This window comes from Taurulus bubalis (assembly GCF_910589615.1).
Source record: "Taurulus bubalis genome assembly, chromosome: 1".
Lineage (NCBI taxonomy): Eukaryota > Metazoa > Chordata > Actinopteri > Perciformes > Cottidae > Taurulus > Taurulus bubalis.
In genome coordinates, this window is record NC_136589.1 from 26,293,213 (window position 1) to 26,314,155 (window position 20,943).

At 39.9% G+C, this 20,943-nt stretch overlaps 1 protein-coding gene across 1 annotated transcript; it reads right to left on the reverse strand.

Moving 5' to 3' along the window:
* Positions 1 to 12,457: 12,457 nt before the first annotated feature.
* Positions 12,458 to 18,833, reverse strand: LOC306742009 (alpha-amylase-like; the record flags this gene model as incomplete). Its single annotated transcript, XM_079224350.1, has 9 exons — positions 12,458 to 13,099; positions 13,551 to 13,676; positions 13,802 to 13,923; positions 14,022 to 14,244; positions 14,492 to 14,625; positions 15,313 to 15,543; positions 15,749 to 15,946; positions 16,393 to 16,539; positions 18,666 to 18,833. The coding sequence occupies 9 exons, from the start codon at positions 18,831 to 18,833 to the stop codon at positions 12,910 to 12,912; spliced, it is 1,539 nt and encodes a 512-aa protein (XP_079080476.1). The 3' UTR covers positions 12,458 to 12,909.
* Positions 18,834 to 20,943: the final 2,110 nt, after the last annotated feature.

The window sequence follows — 20,943 nt, forward strand, 5'->3', positions numbered from 1 at the left end:
TTGAGCAAAACAACAGAGAACAAGTTTCGGCAGTCCATATTTGAGTTCCTTTTGGTTTTCGACAACCAGCCTTGTATTTCAACAAACCGGATTTATTCCACTAGCCACAAACCCTGTAGGGTACCTTCTCCGTATTTGATGTTGACCTGAGTGCCCATGAGTCTACAGCCTGTCATTACTCTGAAGTCTGAGGGAACATATTCCTCAGGTTCCAGCAGTGTGAGATGGAATGACTGTAAAACGCTGTTTAATTGCCTCTATTCTCATCCAAGGCCCATCTCAGGAGTTTTGTTCCACTGCAGAGTGAGATGCCCCCAAATTGTGTGGCCTTGGTAATCTTGGTGATTGAGAAGACATGCATTTGATAACCAATCATTCTGTAGCAATGCTGTGGGCCTCCCTGGCAGGAAGAAATGTAGAACTTTCTTTTCGATTCTCAGAATTAGACTGCAGAAAAATGCAAGTTTTCAGATCTTTTGGATGAACCCCCTACTGTTTGCTTCAATGTGAAAGTTACTGTCAGAGTTTGTGATTAGTTGTGCACATTAGTCAAACAGGCATCTTCCAGCAAATTACAATCACTTATCATCTGTAAACTTTTCAGTAAATTGTTATGATGGTTTTCATCCTTGTATGTGGATACACGTGGTGAAAAAAGAAGTACTCCAGCCATTAAAAAAATTAGCTGAAGTTGGTGTAGGTGAGGCTGGAACTTCTTGTAATACATTCCCTTTGAATCCTAAACCCACATTATCTAACTCCACATCCTCATTCTGTAAGATAGGCTTTCTGTCAAACAACTTGGTGATGTCAGTTGAGTAACAAGTTACTGCCCAAAACTGCACATTACCAAAGGTGAAGACACTAATTGCAGTTTTACAAATTTTCCCCACAGACCAACAACAAACCTGACAAGCGGCAATCACCCACAGTTTGCGGTTTTGAAGTTACAAACTGTAGCTTTAAATGCACAATATGCCATTTTCTGCCTTTAGGGGGTGCCTTTTGTGACAACAAAAAAAAGAGTTTGATGATGTTGTGAAGTAGTGTGGGATAGTGACAATTGCTGTCTCAACCACCATTAACATCCTTAAAGTCAGCTTCTGAAGATTATGACTACGTTTGCTCAACTTTTTTCTCTGAAAACTCCAAAATCCTTTATCCAGGTTAAATGTATTAGTTAAAAACGATCAAGATCTAGAAAGTGTTTAAACGTGATTTAAAACTGGATAGAAACTCTGGCAAACACAACTATTCTGGCAGACAACCAGACACATGTGGAAAGGGAATATGATCCCATTGACAGGTGGCCACATGGTAAATGAACCTGCATTTATATAGCGTCTTTCTAGTCTTCAGACCACTCAAAGCGCACATGTCAACATTTATACACAGATGCAAGGTGTCACCTGCCCATCAGGATCTAAACACATTCACACACCGATGGCGCAGCTTTCAGGAGCAATTTGGGGTGCAGAATGTTGCTCAAGGACCCTTCAACATGAAGAACGGGAATCGAACCATCAATTTTCTGTTTGGTGGACAAGCCACTTTATCTCTGAGCCACAGCCGCACAAAATTAAATGGAACGTTACCTTGATTCAAATTACAGATTTATCTTGGAAATTGTGGTATCACCTTAGAAGTGGTAAGTTTGCTGCAAACACATATAGAATACTTAAAGAGAGGAATACTTACAGAGGACGACAGAATACTGTTGAGCACTGGTCAGAACTAATGAGAGAATAACCCAGTAGCATTCAGCTCATTATGCTTCTTCTACAAACTGGGTCAGAATCAAAGGTCCATTGGGGAAAGAGTGCTAACCATCCAGATCAGAGTGGGCAGAACACTTTCTCTAATAGGCCTTTGAGAGGCCTCATTAGCCCCACACATTTGAACCAAGAAATGCAACAAGTAACAAACTTCAAATTGAAAAATACTCCACCACGAATGCACACAAATAAGAAATGCAAATGATTGTGCAATGAATTGCAATCTTGCACATATACTGGAAACCGAATTCTGAAAAAGCACACACACACACACACACACACACACACACACACACACACACACACACACACACACACACACACACACACACTTATATATAAGCCCTTGTTCTCCTGATTTTGGTAATATTCAGTACATTGAGATATAAATAGTAAAATAACTAAAAGGAGCAATAACGACAACAACATGTATAACTCATATTACTAAATATTTAAGCCAGCGTTTTTCAAGTGTGTATTTTGGTAATATTCATGTTGACCATAATTAGAATGGCAGGAATCCTCATTGAATCATGGTTGTTAGATTTCTGTGCTTTTATTGCTCTATCCTCGTCTCTCCTATTTCTTTATGCATTGTGCGTTGCAGCTACTACACAATACAAACCAGCCATTCCTCCAACGAGCATCATTGTCATGCAGCAGCTCTCAGTTCAGTCATATTCTCCCCTCACATCTCCGAGCCAAAGCCCCCTCACAAAGCTTTAGAAAAAAAATCTGTGCCCCGGGATGGAGCAAACTGCGGAATACCAAAGTGTGCCAGGTGCTGCGTTTAAAAAAGCAGGACTCTGCTTAAACAGAGATGTATTATTTAAAAGATAACTGAGAGGCATAAAAAGAGTAAAAGCATGACAAGGCCCTACAATCTGTAGCCCCTAATAGGCCCCTAGAGGTCTTAGTGTGGTCTTCTCGTGAAAGACCAGTCGTCTCGGCCCCCCTCTGGCTCAGGATAACACGCCGTTTGTTTTAGTTTGTCCTTGAGCAGCTATTTCCCAGTCAAACCACAATAATTTAGCCCAGTCAGTCTGCAACATGAAATCATAGAGCTGTGTTGGATGGCAATACATGGTACTAATGCATTGTGCACTGATGGCCATGATACCACATAGGAACTTTGATCTTTTTCTTTCAAGACGTCAAGGTCAAAACAACTATAGATACAATGCGGTGCTGTGTGTGTGCTTGTATCTGCCGATTGAATGCATTAGTATCTATGATGAGACATAGATGACTTAATTAACATTTGCTGGGCAGATTCAATTTCCATCTAACCGTTAAACCCAGCTATCATCATCAATGTCTCATTCTCAAAATCACATCATTGTCATGTGAAACAGACAATACAAAAACAGCTATGCCAAGATGCAAATGAATCGCTCGGCGTCAGCCATGTGGTGGGCAAATGCCCAACTAGCTGCCACAGAGAGAAAGAGATGACATAGACTGAGTCATTGAGGCTTTGAGTCACAATACCACTCAGGGTTATATCCAATGTGTACGGAAACCTACAGAGAGCCAGATGACCATCAAACAAAGGCTAAAAAGATTTCCAAGGAATATCTGATTAGCTGTGTTGCTCATTGACAACATTACATTACATTACATTGCATTTAGCTGACGCTTTTATCCAAAGCGACTTACAATAAGTGCAATTCCACCATGAGTACAAACTCAGAACAACAAGAATCAAGAAAGTACAATTTCAATAAAGTTAAACTACAAAGTGCCATTAGTAAATGCCGTCTAAGTGCTACTAAAGTGCTACTACGGGGCTACCTTCTTTATTCAAAGGTGTAGTCGAAAAAGATGTTTTTAGTTTGCGACAGTCGTGACTTTGTTGAGTGTTTAGCTCGCAGTGACGGAGCTACAAGCCGATTGGCAGAAGCCGAGCAGAGCGGACGAGCTGGGGTGTACGGTTTTACCATGTCCTGGATGTAGATTGGACCCGATCTGTTCGTAGCACGGTACGCAAGTACCAATGTTTTGAAGCGGATGCGGGCGACCACCGGTAACCAGTGAAGGTCGCGGAGGAGTGGAGTCGACAGTGGAGTTTACATAGGTAAACATCAAGCAGGTCTGCACTTGTCCTAATCAGCCAGGCTAATGCATTTAATACAGTTTTCCACATTTAAGGCACTCTAAGACTCTTCTATTGCACTTTACTCAGGTCTTATACCTCTCTAGGCTCTAGTGAGCAATCCTCACAGATTGCTAGAGTGCAGGTGTGCCACAGAGACTTACATCTCATTAAAAAGGTGCATTACCCCCTTCCTGTCTTCTTTTCTCCGCTCCTACCCATCCCTGCTGAAACCATATGGACCCCATACCGACTCTAATTATACAGCATGAACTAAATTCATTCCCGGGAAGACAAGGAGGACCCAAAAGTGTTTGCATGTTCAGGGTGGCATGTTAATAATCAGATCTCGGGTTGGGAAAAGGCTGTTTTGCTGTCTCATTAAATCATGGATGATATAAGGGCTTATTGAGATGTGAGAAGGGTTCCATTACCTGTCACTAGGGCCACATGCACTAACTATGATCAGTGTATCCCAGTATTACTACTTTTACTGAATCTGTTATCATGGTTTGCAGTGGGAGTGAAAATTCCAGCAGAATAACATAATTGTGTAAACCAATGCATTTGGTCTGATATCGTCTTCATAATGACATTTTAATATAGATGAGCCAATCAGCCAATCACACATGCTGTACTTTTACTGCAGTTGAAGCAGCAGGTAACGGCATATTTACTCATTAAACTTGTTTGGCCATAAATCATTTGGGCAGTCAGTCATGGGTGTTTAAATAAATTGAATATTGTGAGAGTCTTTGTTACCCGTGGCGATATATTGTATGTGCCATTATGACATGATCTTTTTTATATCATTTGTGTAGAATGTCATCTTAAAGCTGGTGAACTGTTGGGGGTCCAGAAGGGAAAGGAATCAACGTGACCATTTTGCGTTCTCCAATTCTTGCTCCACCTTGAGATAAAACCATATTGAAGGCATGTGCAAAACAGTCTATGAAGAGGGCCTTTGGGATCTTTTCCTTTGCCTTGGCTTGGACACCATTCAACCCAGAGGCCATAATGGTAGCGCCGTCATAGCATTGAGATACAAGTTTTTCCATGCATCCATATGCCTCCAAGAACCCAAGGGCCAGGGCTGTTATGTCCTCCGCCCATTTGTTTCCTGCAGCATCCTCAAATTTGATATATCTCTCTTTTACGCCACTGTCTGTTTCAAAGCGAAGAACACTTTGGAAGTGAACAGATGGTAGAGCAAGTCTGAATCATATTAGTAGTAGTAGCTCATGTCATGGTCATCTTTTCGTTGTGCATTGCCATTTCGCTCTTCGTCCAGCTGTAGCTCAATCCTTGTGTCTCCAAAAAGTTGTCATGGTAATCGCCTAAAGATGACCTGCTGTGTTTTGGTGTTTGTATGCAGCCTTAGTTAAACCGCTAAGATTGTTGTAGCCTTTCCAATTCCAAGCATCCTATTTGGTCCAGAACAACAAGCACTGCCTCTTGTGTCGCACTGAGCCCGTAAGCCAAGTGTATTGTTCCCAGTTGCCACCCTGAAAATGGTGACCATAGCCTTAGCTTTTGCAGGTTTATTGAGCTCAAGGTGTTGACTTTTTTTTTTAACAATGTTCATCTTTTCATTGTATGGTCATCTTGAAAAGGGCACTAATATTTATATTATTTTATTGTATTTATAGAATTAATAAAAACATAAAAAAAAATGTATTCTGAGGATCACAGGACCATCTCTGAAATACCTTTAAGACCCTGGCATGTTGGCACATAAGCTACTTTGCAACTAAAGCTGTCTGAGACATTATTCCTGTTTCTTAAAGGTACAGTGTGTGTGTGGCCTTGCGGGTGATTCATTTGTAAATAGAATGTAATATTAATAAAAATATATATATTAATGTATAATCACCTGAAACTAACAGTCATTGTATTTCCGCTATCTTAGAAGGAGCCCCTCACATCTACATAGGGAACGAGAGCCTTTCACATTTTTTAAATTACAACTGTAGTGTTTCCGAAAGTAGTGTTATTGTGGTTAGGTTGGCATCTGAGTGAGGTAAAGGGGCGTTACTATGCATGGTCAAGGCATATCATAATATTGGATTTGTAATATTTCACATTCACATTAATTACATCTTTAGTATGAAGGAAAGAAGATACAGAAAACATGCATGTCAACAGTTTGAAGAACCTTCAAATGGCTTTCACACATGCAAAGACATGTACTACTATCTCCATCCCTCTTCATTTAATCCATTAGCTACTCTGAAGTTACATGTCCTGCAAGGCGGGGGTGCACCGAGGCACTCTCAGCCCCCAGTCATTAACCCCCTCTTCATCTGCTGACACAACAAAGTGAACAACCGCATAATCAGATGACAAGTGATGGAAAGAAATTAAGCAGGAGGAATGGGGAGGGTGGTGAAGAAGATGTCTTAAACGACAGCGCACAGCAGGCAGCTCATCCGGAAATTGGGGTGTCAGCTAGCTGTCAGGGTGCATTGACCTAACAGGGTTAGTATGAAGGACAGCTGTCAATCTTGCTCTCGGCCAATCACTCTTCGGCAGAATGGTTAGCGACTCACAGAAGGAAGGGAGGAAAATACTTATTCCGTAATATATATTTTGAACAACATCAATTTAAAAACAACATTTTTTTTTATCTTCACTTTTTAAAGCGCAATCAGAAGAACCTGAATTTAAGATCCTGGCCCTTTCAATCACCATAATCATGGACATATACACAAATTAAAAAACGGCTTTAGCCACAGTCGGTACTCACCCACCAAACCCTCTTGCTGTCTCTGAAGGTCAAGCGAGTGCTTGGAGAAAGTGAGTGTTGGTGCAGAGGAGGAGAATTCCTTCATGTGTTCAGTGGCGCCTCTGTCTGGGTGACCATGAAGCTGCCTATCTCCCCGCTTGCTCCCGCTCCCCTTAGCCTGGTCATGTCAGCTTTCTGGGGCACAGCGGTCTGGCTCCCCAGGGAGAGGAGACAAAGAAGGAGGGGATGGTGGGAGATGGGTAGGGTATAAATAAAATAACACTTGTGTTTCACCTTGGAGAGGCCGGTTGCCTGTTGTTGTTTTTCCTCTATGCAGATTAAAATCCAGAAAAGCGCATTAATATCCCTTGGAAATGTGACATTTTCCCTTGGGTTTACATTTTTGCAGCCCATAGTTTGGTCATTGTTTGGGGGTGGTGCATCAACAACCTATAATGAACTATGATGGCAGGGAAGCATGCTAATTCAATTTTCATGGCAAGCATACAGGAAACAAAGTACAGTCTTACAGTATATAGCAGTCATAACAAATGTGTTAACCAATGGACCCAACTTGCTACAACCTGCACATAGAAGTTGAGGAGGACATGGGGTGGCAGAGTAAATTATAAACAAAAGGAGAAGTAGAGTGTAAGAACATTTATTTGCCTTTGAGCCGATAGTTAGATGAGAGGATATCACTGTCATATCTGTACAGTTCATATGAAGATAAACACAAAGTAAAGCTGAGGCTGATGGGAATGTCATTATTTAATGCAGGTATTTAGTCATGGATTACTCTTTGTTTTTAACCTCATGGTGGAACTTGATTCAGAGACATTGTCATTTCTGTATTAAAAAATTAGACCAAACAGCCATCTATCTTGGCTGAACCTGCTATACACATTTATATTATTGACAACAACAAAACATGTTTTATAACACACATTTGCAATGTATGCCAGTACAACATGTGTAATATTATTATTTTGCTAACTGCAGTGTCAATATTATTTTTGTCATAAACACTGTTCTATCTGATATTCATTTGTTATCCTTTTTAAACACATAATATTTAAATTATCACTAACATTCTCTGAGCTACTGTTGACAGGTGGCACATTTTTCTCTCAGCCATTAAACTTGTTCAGTGAACATATGCAGTGTATATAGTCGTGGTGGGCGGGTTGCACAGACACTTGCTGTTAAATATCTGGTCAGGGAATATACGAATTGATTTAAGGTTCATCATTTCCAAATGGCTTGAACAGAAAACAGCTACACTTTGTGTTTGTATAAATTAAACTGGGAATACAGTAGCAGAGCACTGGGCTACCTGGGTCACGAAACAGATTTTATCATACCCGTCTAAACCAAGCCATGCAACTTTAATGTTATGTGTTGCCCAGGACGGGACCTGCTGCACTATTCATGTCACCATCTGCTCGCTTTCAAAAAGTCTTTCTCCACAGGCCTGTCGGCTCTGTAACCGGGCCGTGGGTTGCGTACCTAGTCCAATTCTTCCAGCGGTGCTTGTAGCCTCTGCACAAACATGTGATTTAGACCAGCCAGCTCTGCTGCCATCACTGTTTTGGTCTCTGCTTTACTCCCATGTGCAATACAAACACCCAGGCAGAGCACCTGTGCAATTGGAAATCTGCTGGAACGGGGAGAGAATTTAAGGGAGCAAACATTGGCAATGGGGGACTTCCACTGCAATAACAGGGAACAATAAAGAAAGCACAAGGGCAACAGCTGAAAGGGGTCATCACATAAGATCCCAAAGCCAACATATGAAATATAAATGTTGCTGAAATAGACAGGATTTCCTTTAGGAAGAAATTTCCCAAGACTAAATGTGGACAGGAAGCTGTTGACCCACTGCCCACTTTGTCTTTGAGGTGATTAAGACCTGGCAATGGCGTAATTGAAAGCTTCAGTTTGCACTCCTCAGAGTGTGTTTGTAAAGTAAATCCGTGCTCTGATTAGATGTAATATCCACAGTGAATATCTATGAGAGGGGACTATGTATCCTAATGGAGGCATCTTATCAGTATGCAAATTGAACAGCTCACTTTGCTCATTACATTAAATGAGGCGCGACTGAATGAGTTTGTCTCAATTATCAATTTCAAAGTTGTGCTGGGCGCTCATATCACATAGTGGTATTTTAATTTCATATTAGAGTCTGGGTATAAGATTTAAGGCTAAGTAGGACTTGTCACACTTTAAATTTGGGAAGCCTGGGGTACAGACCACACACAAAAACACACTCACACCATAGACTAAATAGTGGCCACCTTGTGGGGTGTGCTAGAAAAGATGACTTAGCCAGGACATGATATCATTAAAGACTTAAGCAGAGAAATGTATGAGGACACAAAAGGCCAACCTTCACGTTGCTCGGTGTGCTGCTGTATAATCTGTTGGTGGGGGGTATGAATAAGCTCACTGCAAGGACAGCAAAGGTGTTGGGAAAGGGTAAGTGTGACACAGACCAATGTACTAATGTATCATTAGAATGTCGTGCTATTTTCTATTTGATTACATTGGAAAGTAAAAAATAATGTTCAAAATAATTCTATTTCTAAACATATTCTAGTCATTTGTCTAAATTATTAGAATTTATTGTATTAAATGCTATGCGATTGTAAAAAATGGAGAGGTGTTCAGTTCAGTGTAACATGTATGATACTCCAGTTTCTTTGGGAATGTGCTGATTACATGTCATTTGGGGCATGATACACAGTTTATTATTGACCAACTGTCACTTATTGAAAATATGTTTCTTACGGCTCATCATATCCTAATTTTGCATCCATACTAGTGATCATGTCCTCGTTTAATTTCAGTTTCCTTCATATAAACAGGTCAAATTCATGTCATTGACATTTAAATACCTTTTTTTAGATACCTGGCCAAAAGGGCAGTATGAAAATATTTAAAATACAATAAAAACAATACAAACAGGCTAAAACAATGCTCACCAGCTATACAACAGTATGTATAATACTCAGTCAAGATGAACAGGCTTATTTCTACAAGTTTGCCAGCATGTTGCCATTTTGAAAGGGCTACGACACATGGAGATATGGAGTGACAGCTATAGGGCGAGGAAGCTAGAACTCGCCTGTGACCAGAAAATGGATTCAGATTCCTGTTGAGAGCTTGGGATCAATACCTTTCTGCACTTTTGTCAGAATGATTATTTGAAAAATGTTATGTTAATATCCTTCAAAGAAACAATGGACTGCTCCCATTAGCGGACGAGGAAGGCTGGGTCTGTATCAGGAGTAAACACTGACAGCGGAACAGTATGCAGTTTTGCATGCATTAAGTTTGTATGAGCAATACAATCATACATCATTCACTTCTTTTACACTGTCATTGACAATATATATATATATATATATATATATATATATATATATATATATATATATACACATATATATATATATATATATATATATATATATATATAAATATATATATATATATATATATATATATATATATATATATATATATATATATATATATATAATTCATGCTCAATCAACCATCAATCATGAATTATTTTCGCATCTTGAATAATTCTGCATTGAATTTCAAGCAAAATGTCTCATGGACCTTTTTAAATCTCTTTAGGAAAAGCTTCTGTTTCATAGTTCTTGCGTCAATACTGCCCCCATGTGATATGAAGCTGAATGTTACCCAGGTTACCACATTGCTTATTGGAGTCATGGCATGTTCAGTTCATGATTACTGCAATCACAAACACGTCAGCACCAATCAGACAACCATCCGAAACCAATGTTCCCACAGCAATATAACTATTAAGGATTGAAAATGAATGTTATAATTTATTATAGCCTATTTGACAAAGTTGAAAAGCCCCTATTCCTTGTCTTTATCAGAGACTTTATGAACCTCACCTTCACAGTTTGTTTGGCTTTCTCGGAGCAGTGTGAGAGACAGCTGAATACATCCCAAAACTCAGTTGCTTCGTATTTAAGTTGATGACTGTCTTTCTCCTTGGGTGATGTGACAGGCAGGTCTGGTGCACCATATGAAATATGAAACAGGATGGGGACACCGTAGACAGCCATGTCACAAAGCATCAGTGAGGATGACAGGACCCAAGACCCTGGTCTGCTACACTGACATCTCTGCAGCTAATCGGAAGGTACAGGCCCTCACAGCAGCCGGACCAAAAGATGGCGAGAAGGTCAATAATTTAACAGTCGCAATATGCTGAACCTAGTCCAACGTTAAGGTCTCCTTCCATCCTTCTCCTGCACTCTCTGTCACTTTGACATTCATGCTCACACATCTTTGCGAGCAAAGATTCATCACCTGCCGTGCAGTGCTGTAAAATTAAATTAAAGAGCAATTTAAACCTTTAGAGGAAACGTATGAGACAGCAGTGAGGGGAATGCAGGTGTGTCGTTCCTCAGACTATTTTTCTTTCATCGCCTCGCCTTACCCTTTCTATGAGGCAGTAAAGAATTTACCACCTTTGCTTTGCTCATAGGTCACGTTGGCATGACAATCGAGAATAGCTGAATATCCCGGCAGGCATCACCTTTGCTGTCTCACCACTGGTGGCTGGCACTCCAGTGTCACTGGTTTAGAGCTGCTGACAACGGGGACTCAGCAGGTGGGCTGGGAATGTGGAGACAGGGAGAAAGTGAGGGCGATGGTAGGGAGATGGGCAGATAGAGGGAGGAAGTTAGGATGGAGAGTTCGCTTATGGGCCCCCCATAGTCCCAACACTGGCAGCGTTGCCCTCAGGTCAAACTGCAGATGGCTGCAGTGTGATGGCAAAGAGTCGTCCCAGTGAAGGAGAAGTACACAATGCAGGAAGAACATTTACAGGCATCACAGGTCTTATTCAGGACACTCACTTTAAATGTTTGAATAAACAGCTTTTGAAAAACCTGATTATTCAATAATTTAGCCATTTCTTTGTCATCATAGCCTATATCAACAGACAGTTTACTAGACCAGAACAGTTTGTGTGACAAAGTATTCCCATATTTCAATTTACTGTCAGTGTGACTGTTCTGGTCATTATTAGAGTTTATGCTGTATCTTTTTTTAACCTGTCAGTGTTCAAAGTTTCTGACAGCCTTTTACATATAAAGATGGCAGCATAACAGTTGTCCACGCAAGGGCTTGAAGATACTGAAGTTTGAGAGACGCAACTTTTCAACAGTGATTGTCAAACCGAATCATCAGAAAGTTCTCTGTGCCTGATCTGAGCAGATTTGACAAACAGATGGACAGATTTCTTGCATATGGGTGATTCATGTATGTTGCCCTTTTAATTTGGCAAATGAGGTCAGTGATAATGTTGCTGATACAATTGTTGATTGCACAACAGGCCTTTTAAATTTGATCAGGTTTTTATATTTAACCTTTCTTGGTGTGAATTTGCGTCGATGGCAGCTGCTGAATTTTTTTTTTTTTTCCCGCAGCAGTATTCAATGTTCATCTCCAACTTACTACAATGGTCCCAGTAATGTCTTAAATTGTACTGAAGTAGAATATCATATGACATGGTAAAGATATCTTAATCAAATAATTGAGGACTGCTTTAATTTAATAAGTTCAACAATATAATCATGCTGTTTTCAATCCTAAATGTTTTGGGATTACTCTATCAATGGCCTATTTCCAACGCACAGTGGTAAGGCAATTATTTTTGCTACTTTGTTTAACAGACCAGACCTAGGTTGCACCCCATGACAGTTATGAACAGACATGACATCTTGACTTGGGTCTTGAGGCGCTGCCGTGTTTATTCATGGTCAAACTGAAACATACTCTGTGCATTTACTATTTTAAATTGTACATTTTAATTTCTTCTTTGCTTTGAAAGCCTACAGCTGTCTGCTCTGAGGTCATCCACCATCACTCACTGTCTCTTCCTCGACCACACACTGCGCTTCTATCATAACATATGCTTCAGACTGTGTCAACACCCTACGCAAATAGGATTGAAACACATGTACAGGAAAATAAAAATGGGCCGCAGAAAAATAGCAGTAGCAACACAAATTGCAATATTTTAGAGCTCCCCCTAAATTAATTGAGAAAGTGAATCAGATTATTGATTGCAAAGACAGTACCAGCTGAAACACTGTCATGCTTATTCATTTTTGTATGGCACCTGCTTTGCTGTGGTCCAGACACAACTTTAGACTTGAAATGCATCTATCCATCAGCAAGTGTCATGAACTAAAAATCTATGGCAAAAGATTTAGAGTTATATTATAATCAGATTTTTACGTTGTACATGACTATTTTTACAGCTTGGAGTCAGCATGAATAGCAACAAAGGGGTCCTCATCTCTGTTGCTGATCTTGAAGTGAGCGCTTCCATCACCGCCAACATGGATCTGCTTCCCCGTGCACCTGCTTCCCTCCTTCTGACCAGAAATGACATCACAGTAGGTGCCACCAGGCATGCCAGTGTTCAGGGTCACATCCAGCTCCCTGAAGGTGAAGACGAGGTACATGTTTTTAAAACCATCACAATGAAACTGAGAGGATCTTACCGCCTTATCTTGCTGTATTTTCTATTAAAACTGGATGCAAACAGGAAGTGTAAGCCAATAGAACATGACTTAGAAAGAGAGGCAGTTTTATGTGATGGAAGAAACCAAACAATTTGTGTTATATTATTTAGTTGTAATTGTTATGTTCACCTAGTTGGTTGGCCAATTTTAAGTAGGATAAGCATTGGGATTTTAAAGCCAACAGGACATTAAAAGACATACAATTCCAATGAACTGTTGTTACTGATGGTTGATTATTCATGACAGTTATATTTCATTTTATCGTATCCAATCGTATACATTTGTTTAATATGGCTAGCACTGATTCTGAAGTGGGGAATTAGTATTTTGTCAGTGCTAAATAAGAGTGCTTAGCAAATAATGCTTACCAGTCATCATTGTTGAAGACGATGAAACCACGATTACCACGTCCAAAGGCAACCTGGTTTCTCTCGTTGTCCCACCAGTTGGAATGAGGCTGTCCATTGACCACATTGCGGAAAATAACCATGTTCCTAAAGGAGCGATATGGATAAATCCAATCATAACATATAACTTAATCGTTCCATATGATCAAGCAGAAGTGACTTGTGTTCTGTGTGTATTCAACAGTTCCCTGTCTAGCTTTCTAAATACTCACTTGATCTGACGCCATCTGTGCTCACACACCCAACCATCTCCACAAGTCTGGTCAGCGTTGATGGGGACAGACTTGGTGGATCCATCACCATGGCTGGGAGGGCCCATCCAGTCATTCTGATCCTACAAAGTAAAGACAGATCAATGAGTTTAAGAAAACATATTTACACTATGTATCACATTTAATCATTTTTCCTAGTTAAAATACTCTTCTAATCTACCTTTCCATTGACAATGTGGCGGTTCCAGCGGAAGCTAGACATCACCCTGGTTACACCGTAAGGGTGGGCCAGCATGTAGCTGACAGCCATCTTGTGGAGCCTGGAGTCCCAGAAGGTAACGATGGCTGCACCACCAGCACCATGGCCTCTCTGGTTGTCATGGTTGTCAACGAAGACGAGAGCATTGCCGTTGGGCATGAAACCCCATCCCTCTCCCCAGTTCCTGCACTCAAGAATGCAATGATACTAATGAGGCGTTCACCTCTAAAACACCCAAGTTTGGACAAAATATATAAAGTCTTTCATTCCGGTTCTATGAATGAAAAATGGTTTTGTCTCTTGAAACACAATTAGTAAGTAAGAAAACATCTGTCCAATCCATACATGTGTAGCTATTTCATGGTTAAATACATATTCTAATATATTACTTTGATAAGTGGTTTGAGGCACGCTAACAGTAACAAACGTACTTGGTGTAAGACAGCTTCTCGCCATTCCACTTTCTGAAGATAGTTCCCAGTTTGGCACCATATTTGAACTCAGTCACTCTTCCCAGATGGAAGTACTCTCTAGACGTGATGGGCTCACCTCCCAAATCAATAACCTATGGGGAAATCAAAACAGTAAGATGAACTGCACCGTATCAGTGATTTATATATTGACAAAATGTAATTAAAAAATGTTTTGGTACTCAGCAGTAACAAGAAACTGCTGTGTGTTTATGTTGTTAGTGAAGACAGAGCACACTTATTTTTTTAGATCATAGGCTGGTTTTGTAGCTAATTTTGTTAACTGGGTTTAGCACATTCTGCTTTATCCTTTTATACTATATTAGATGCAGGCGCTTGTCAGCTAGTTATGTATTCTTGGATATAAACATCTGCTCCCAGTATGCATGTGTTTTTGTTCGTCATCTTAACTTCTGCGCTTATTTTCCCACGGCTCTGTCGACTGCTGTTTTGCACTACCAGTGATACATATTGGTCATGTGGGGGCAGTTAGTACTAATCAAATAACACCATGTTATGTGGATTTCAGCAGTCAACTATTTATTTGAATGCAAATAAGTTATATATTGGCAGCTAATTATGTTTGCTGGTGCCATGTTTTTCAAGTTAATATAAATTCATCCAGCCTTTGATTTTTTATAATTATACCATGAAAGCACACAACTATCAAAAACTGAGGTGAGCTGAAACCACTCAACATGATGATATCTGCATCTACAGTATATGTTCATAATGCTACAGTAAAATGGAAGTTGTTGGGGTTGATGGTCCATTTAACTTACCTCCTGGAAGATGAAGGGTCTGGAGCCACCAGAGAACCACTTGGTGTTGAGGTTGTGCAGACGACCGTAGACAGCAGACAGGTCACCTGGCCACATGTGCTTGCAGGCATCCACTCTGAATCCTGCCACACCCATGTCAATCAGCTTGTTCATGAAGTCGGCCACTTTGCTCCTGACATAATCTTTCTCCAAGGCGAGGTCCAATAGACTAACCAGACGACAGTCACGCACCTGTACCAGCAAATAAGCATTTACATTGCAATTTATTTATTCTTTATTCTTGTTTTAAAACTTCTCCAAGTCCAACAACAAGTCAATGTGGAGGCTTTTGACTTAACAGTCCCTTGTATGTATCCTTTGATGGGGTGAAAAGTGCTGTGAAATGTAACAAGCTGCCAATGAGGCTGTTACATTGTTTCTGAGTGTCATTCATTACCTGATTGGCATCGCCATAGTTCTCAATATCGCCACTGCCAGTCCTGCATTTTTGGTCATTGAAGTCAGACTGGGAAAAGGGGATACTGGGGAAGTCTTTCCTGCCAGCACTGAACCAGCTTCCACATGAAGAGTGGGTTCCCTCTCCAGCGCCGGCACCGCACATGTGGTTGATGACAGCGTCCACATAGATATTGACCTGGGGTGGAAGAATATAGGATTGCAGGTGCAACTAAACATATCAACACCTCCCTTCTATCTCTTAACTTTCACTTTGTCTTTCAATACATTGAGTTCATTCTCAGGGAACAGAAATATGTCAAAGCTGCGCTGCTCACTATTGGTTTATTACTATGTTGGCAGTCCAGGAACAAGCATAACAATATGTACGAACTAGCACTGGTTAAATGTCTAAAATAAAGCGTGAAGACAGAGGCATTCATTTATTAGTGTTGCTCTTTGTTTAAAAATGTTTTATATTCTAGAATTCCAACTGCCCGTTGTTACTAAACAGTTTGATAATGCTGCATAAAGTATCTGTATCTGGTAAGAATTTGTTGTGTTGTACAAGGCTGTAGATTTACGAGGTGCTTTCAAACCCACGAGAACATTGTTCCAAATGTCTTTCACTAAATCACTCTTTACCCCAACGTTGTTGCATCTGATGATCATGTCTCTCAGCTCGCTCTCATTGCCTGATCTGGAGCACAGGTTGTAGCCGACTGGTTGGTATCTCTGCCACCAGGGCCTCCAGGGACTATTCAGTACAATGTGCTCATTTGGAGGGGAAATCTGAGCAACATGGAGAAAACACATGACAGTAATTACTGTCTTTAACTATAGAGTGTTCTAAATATTGTACTATACAGTTATTAACCTTTTAAGAGCAGCCCCACGTTTCGCCTCTAAAAAAAAAAAAAAAGAAGTCTTTTTAAAAAAAACGTTAACTTAATTATCTCCGCAACCACAACGTTTATTAACTTAATTTAAAGTGCTACAATACTGTAACCCTTGTGAGACCTATGGTTTCAACAAAAAATAAAGTAAGTGTTAAGTCTAAGTATACGTAACTCCATGAACTTGCTGCGGCGACCGTAACGTTTCACTAAACTTGTGATAAGTACCCCTTACAAAGTCGGATTTCACTAACAAACACATCCACGTAACCCTACGGGCTTGTGGGAGTATAAAATCCTCATAAACCTCCTATTAGTACCTGAAAAATCACAAGTCAGCCAGAGTTTTTTTTCTTTTCTTCTCGGTCTCACGTATCCGCTTCCTGTGCCTTTCGTGTACCGTCCACATTTCTAAAAACATTCCTTATATGACTAAGTAATATAACTAATTTGGGGTTCATACGACTACTTGAACATGAGAAACAAGAGGGACAGAAGGAAAAACGACACCCATGGGGTCTATCGAGCTTAAAAGGAGCCTATAAAAAAATTCGAACATCATCAAGGTTATTTTAGGCAGGGGTATTAAAAGACGCTAAAGAGGTGCATCATGGGACACAGTAATTTTAGAGCTTGATTCATTAAAAAACTCCAACTTTATGGAAGTGCAATACGAAATCACTTAAGTACCTCTTTAGATTTAAATTAGAGAAGAGACAGAGACCGGCTAGATCAGCTTTCATCTTCCCCACCAATGCTGATTTTCTATATTTTTCCAAATTAAAGTTTTGTGTTTGAAATAAACTATTTTCATAGGCAAGTAGAATACTTTCTTTGTAATAAACTTGAAATCTAGGGTCCTCTGATCAGGGGACCCTAGGGCTGATGTTGGTGTTCTACAGCTCATATGACCTTGGTAGGAATACCAGCCCCTATTGTCCTTGATCTCTAAAGAATCAGCAACTCCTTGCTTTTACTTTTTTTTTTTTTTTACAAAAATTAATATTTATTATTTATTTTCTGCATAAATATGATCAAAAGTCAAGAGTCTGATAAAAAAAAAAGACTCCTCGATCACTCCCCGAGTTTTTTTAAATTGTATTTTCCGTGCCTTCCCATCATGCCACAGAGTAATACTGCATCTATTTAGAAAGATTAAGACCTAAAGCATCCAAATCTTTAATAATAATTATCACAAGCAATGACATTTTTTCCAAGTCTTTACAGTCCAAAAATCATGTTTTTCGGTTCAGAAATAGAAAAATTAGCAACTTTGACCTGAATCTTGCTCACACCATGACCGTTGTGTGAGGTTTCAGATGAGTCTGAGCTTTCAGATGAGTCTGAGGGCCAATGAGATCACAAGACCTCGAAACACAGAAAGAAAAATGGAAAAAAAGGCCCGTTGCTTTTTCGCGGTTCACGACGTCAATACTGATCAAACCGTGCTCTCCTATTTCGTACAGTCTCTACGGTTACAGCCGTGGTACTTTGAGCGAAATCCACCATTGTTAGGGGTACTAAATTAGTTAAATAGTGAAACGTTATAATCGCCCAGTCATGTAGAGGAGCTTACGTAATTCTAAAAATATAACAATCTTTTTTTTTAAATATAGTCCATCGTTTTTCTTCTCACAAGGGTTTACAGTACTTTAGCCATTTAAATGTATTAGATCGGACCTGTGGATGATGAGCTAGAAGCGTTTGAGTTGTTTTTAACTCACTTCCTCATTTCTAAAAAAAACAGTAAAAAAAAAAAAAAAAGGCTCCAAGCTGATGGGGTTAAAGTGATAAGATAAGCTGTTTGGGAATTACAGCTTTATGGTTTAGAGTTTAGGACAAAATTAATAATATCTATATGCTGACTATCATTTTTGAACAGTGAGTTTTACTGCCCCCCCATATACTTAGTGTATCTTCAACATCAAGCTTAAATATGGACATCTTATTTCAAAACAGAAACAACAGGGATTATCCTGCTTCTCTAGACTTAGAGGCTATCCCTTGTTCAGTCATACATACCTGAACTCCACCAAAGCCATTAGGACCTAAGAAGCGCTCACACTCTGCAGCGATGTCTGCCCAGCGCCACTCAAACAGGTGCACAATGGCAGTCCTGCCATGCTTGATGTGGGGGTTGTGCTGGGCAAGGCAGAGCCCGAACAGAGCCACCAGAATGAACAACTTCATGCTTTCCACACTCGCCTGCTGCCGCACTGTTAGTATTTATACTCATTTTGTCCTGTCCTGGACCAATGAGTGACTGGCAAATATCAGCGTGGAGGTCAAACAGGTGCTTCTTTCTCACAGCTTCCTATGTTGTTTCAAAGCTAATAGAAGGAATAATACTTTAGAGGCACATGCAGGATGGACACTAAACCAAAAACAGCCTTTCCTGGCTTTAAACATTACCATAATAACATCTCAGTTTTTTTTGTTTTTTTTAGATCAATCTTGCACTAATTCAAATATAAAGACATGTACAAATATGTTGACCAGGTTTGAGGTATCGTGCATCAGTACCTTTTTCGGGTGAGTTCAATAACCAGATAATGTTGCACAAGTTCAAACTTTTCCTGAGTTACACAACTTTGATTTAGAACACAAATCTATTTTGAGCAAAGCATTGATTACATTCTTACTTCATCAAACATGTGACTGTCTATCTGTTCTTGACATGAATTAGGAATTGAATAACAGTCAACTTTTGTCCAAGAGGGAAACAGCTTTTATTGTAATTCTGAATTTGGAAATATACCTTGGATTTCTGTCAAGATATTAAAATGTTTTCTTATGTTGTAATATCATTTTGAAAGATTGTTGCTATCAAATTGAGTTGTAATGATGTGTTCATTAACATCTGATTGTATCACAGACACACATGTTGTTACAAAACAAGCCATGTCCTTCTGTAACTTCACCTTTTTAGTATCTGCTTTTTATCAAGAAAAACCAACACAGATACGCTACACACGGTTGCAAAGGGTAGTAGTTCAAATATATTATGTAAAAAACAACCAGCCCTGACAAAACACAAGCGTCTTCCCACAAGAGGGTTCACATGTGACCCTGGCTTAGTTACTGTATCTGGGGAAAGGGTCCTGCTGCTCGTGAGCTAAGGAGGGAAATATGGTAACGCTTCTGCATAGGATTAATCCTCAAAATGACTTGAATCACCTGATGGAAGTTGCTTCTGTATAGACAGACAACTTTAAGAGATAATCATTAAACAATTAAATTTTGAGAACATTTTACTTGATACTCTACTTAAGTCTTCTCCTCCTCCTCTTCCTCCTCCTCCTCTTCCTCCTCCTCTTCCTCCTCCTCCTCATGGCATCCAAAAAAGGTTCATTACCTCCATCTACCGCATTGGCGTGTAGACCAGCACTGCTTATAATTTCAAACAGTATATATATATATATATATATATATCATTTTGTGTTAATCCCACAACACCTTGTATGTAGACATATCATTTGTTTATGGTATAACATTTATTTATCAACTATTGATATATCATGGAAATCACTATAAACAAAAAGTTATGTATACAATATCTGCTGTATTGCTTCCCATATTGTTTTTAACCACACAAAAATGTATAAGCCTGTGTCACTGCGGGTGTATTGCATCACAAGGCCAGTGAATGCCATACTGACCGTATGTTTGTGTGTGTTGAAGCCTTTGTTAATAAAGCCTGGTGGGCCTCCTCATGCCTCATGCCACCTGCTTACTATCTGACCCAGCTCCTGCTCCTCCCACACCCCCCTGCGGAGAATGTGTCAAGCGGACATCTGACATGCCTTACTGGGTTTCGTTTCGGGTCATTCCTCCCAGTGAGTCTGCGGGTCACAAGCATGTAATAGTGAAGGGGCCCCAACATGTTTGTAGTGGAAACACTCACTAATAACTCATCAAAGTGCAGACTGTAAGTGTTGACACATAAGGACTAAAGGTATAAAGATCTCCTTTTAAAGTGCAGGATTTTCTCTTAGGTTGTGATGCCATGTTCACAGTAGTGCACACACTTTTAAAATTGAATTATTATCTGAGTGGTAAAAGTTAAATCCACATACCGGTAGATGGATTAAAGGTTCTCCATACAATATTCAGAGCATTAATACAGCATTGAATCAATATTTGCTGTGTAAAGATATAAAGTTAGAGGAGTCTTGTCTACCTAAACAGAGAAGGAAGTTTCTCTCTCAAGCTTCTCCTTGCTTTGTTGACATAGCGAGGCTGCATGTTGGTGCATGTGAGCGTGCCCCACTGGCTAGCTCATGGTCAGCGCTCTGCACTG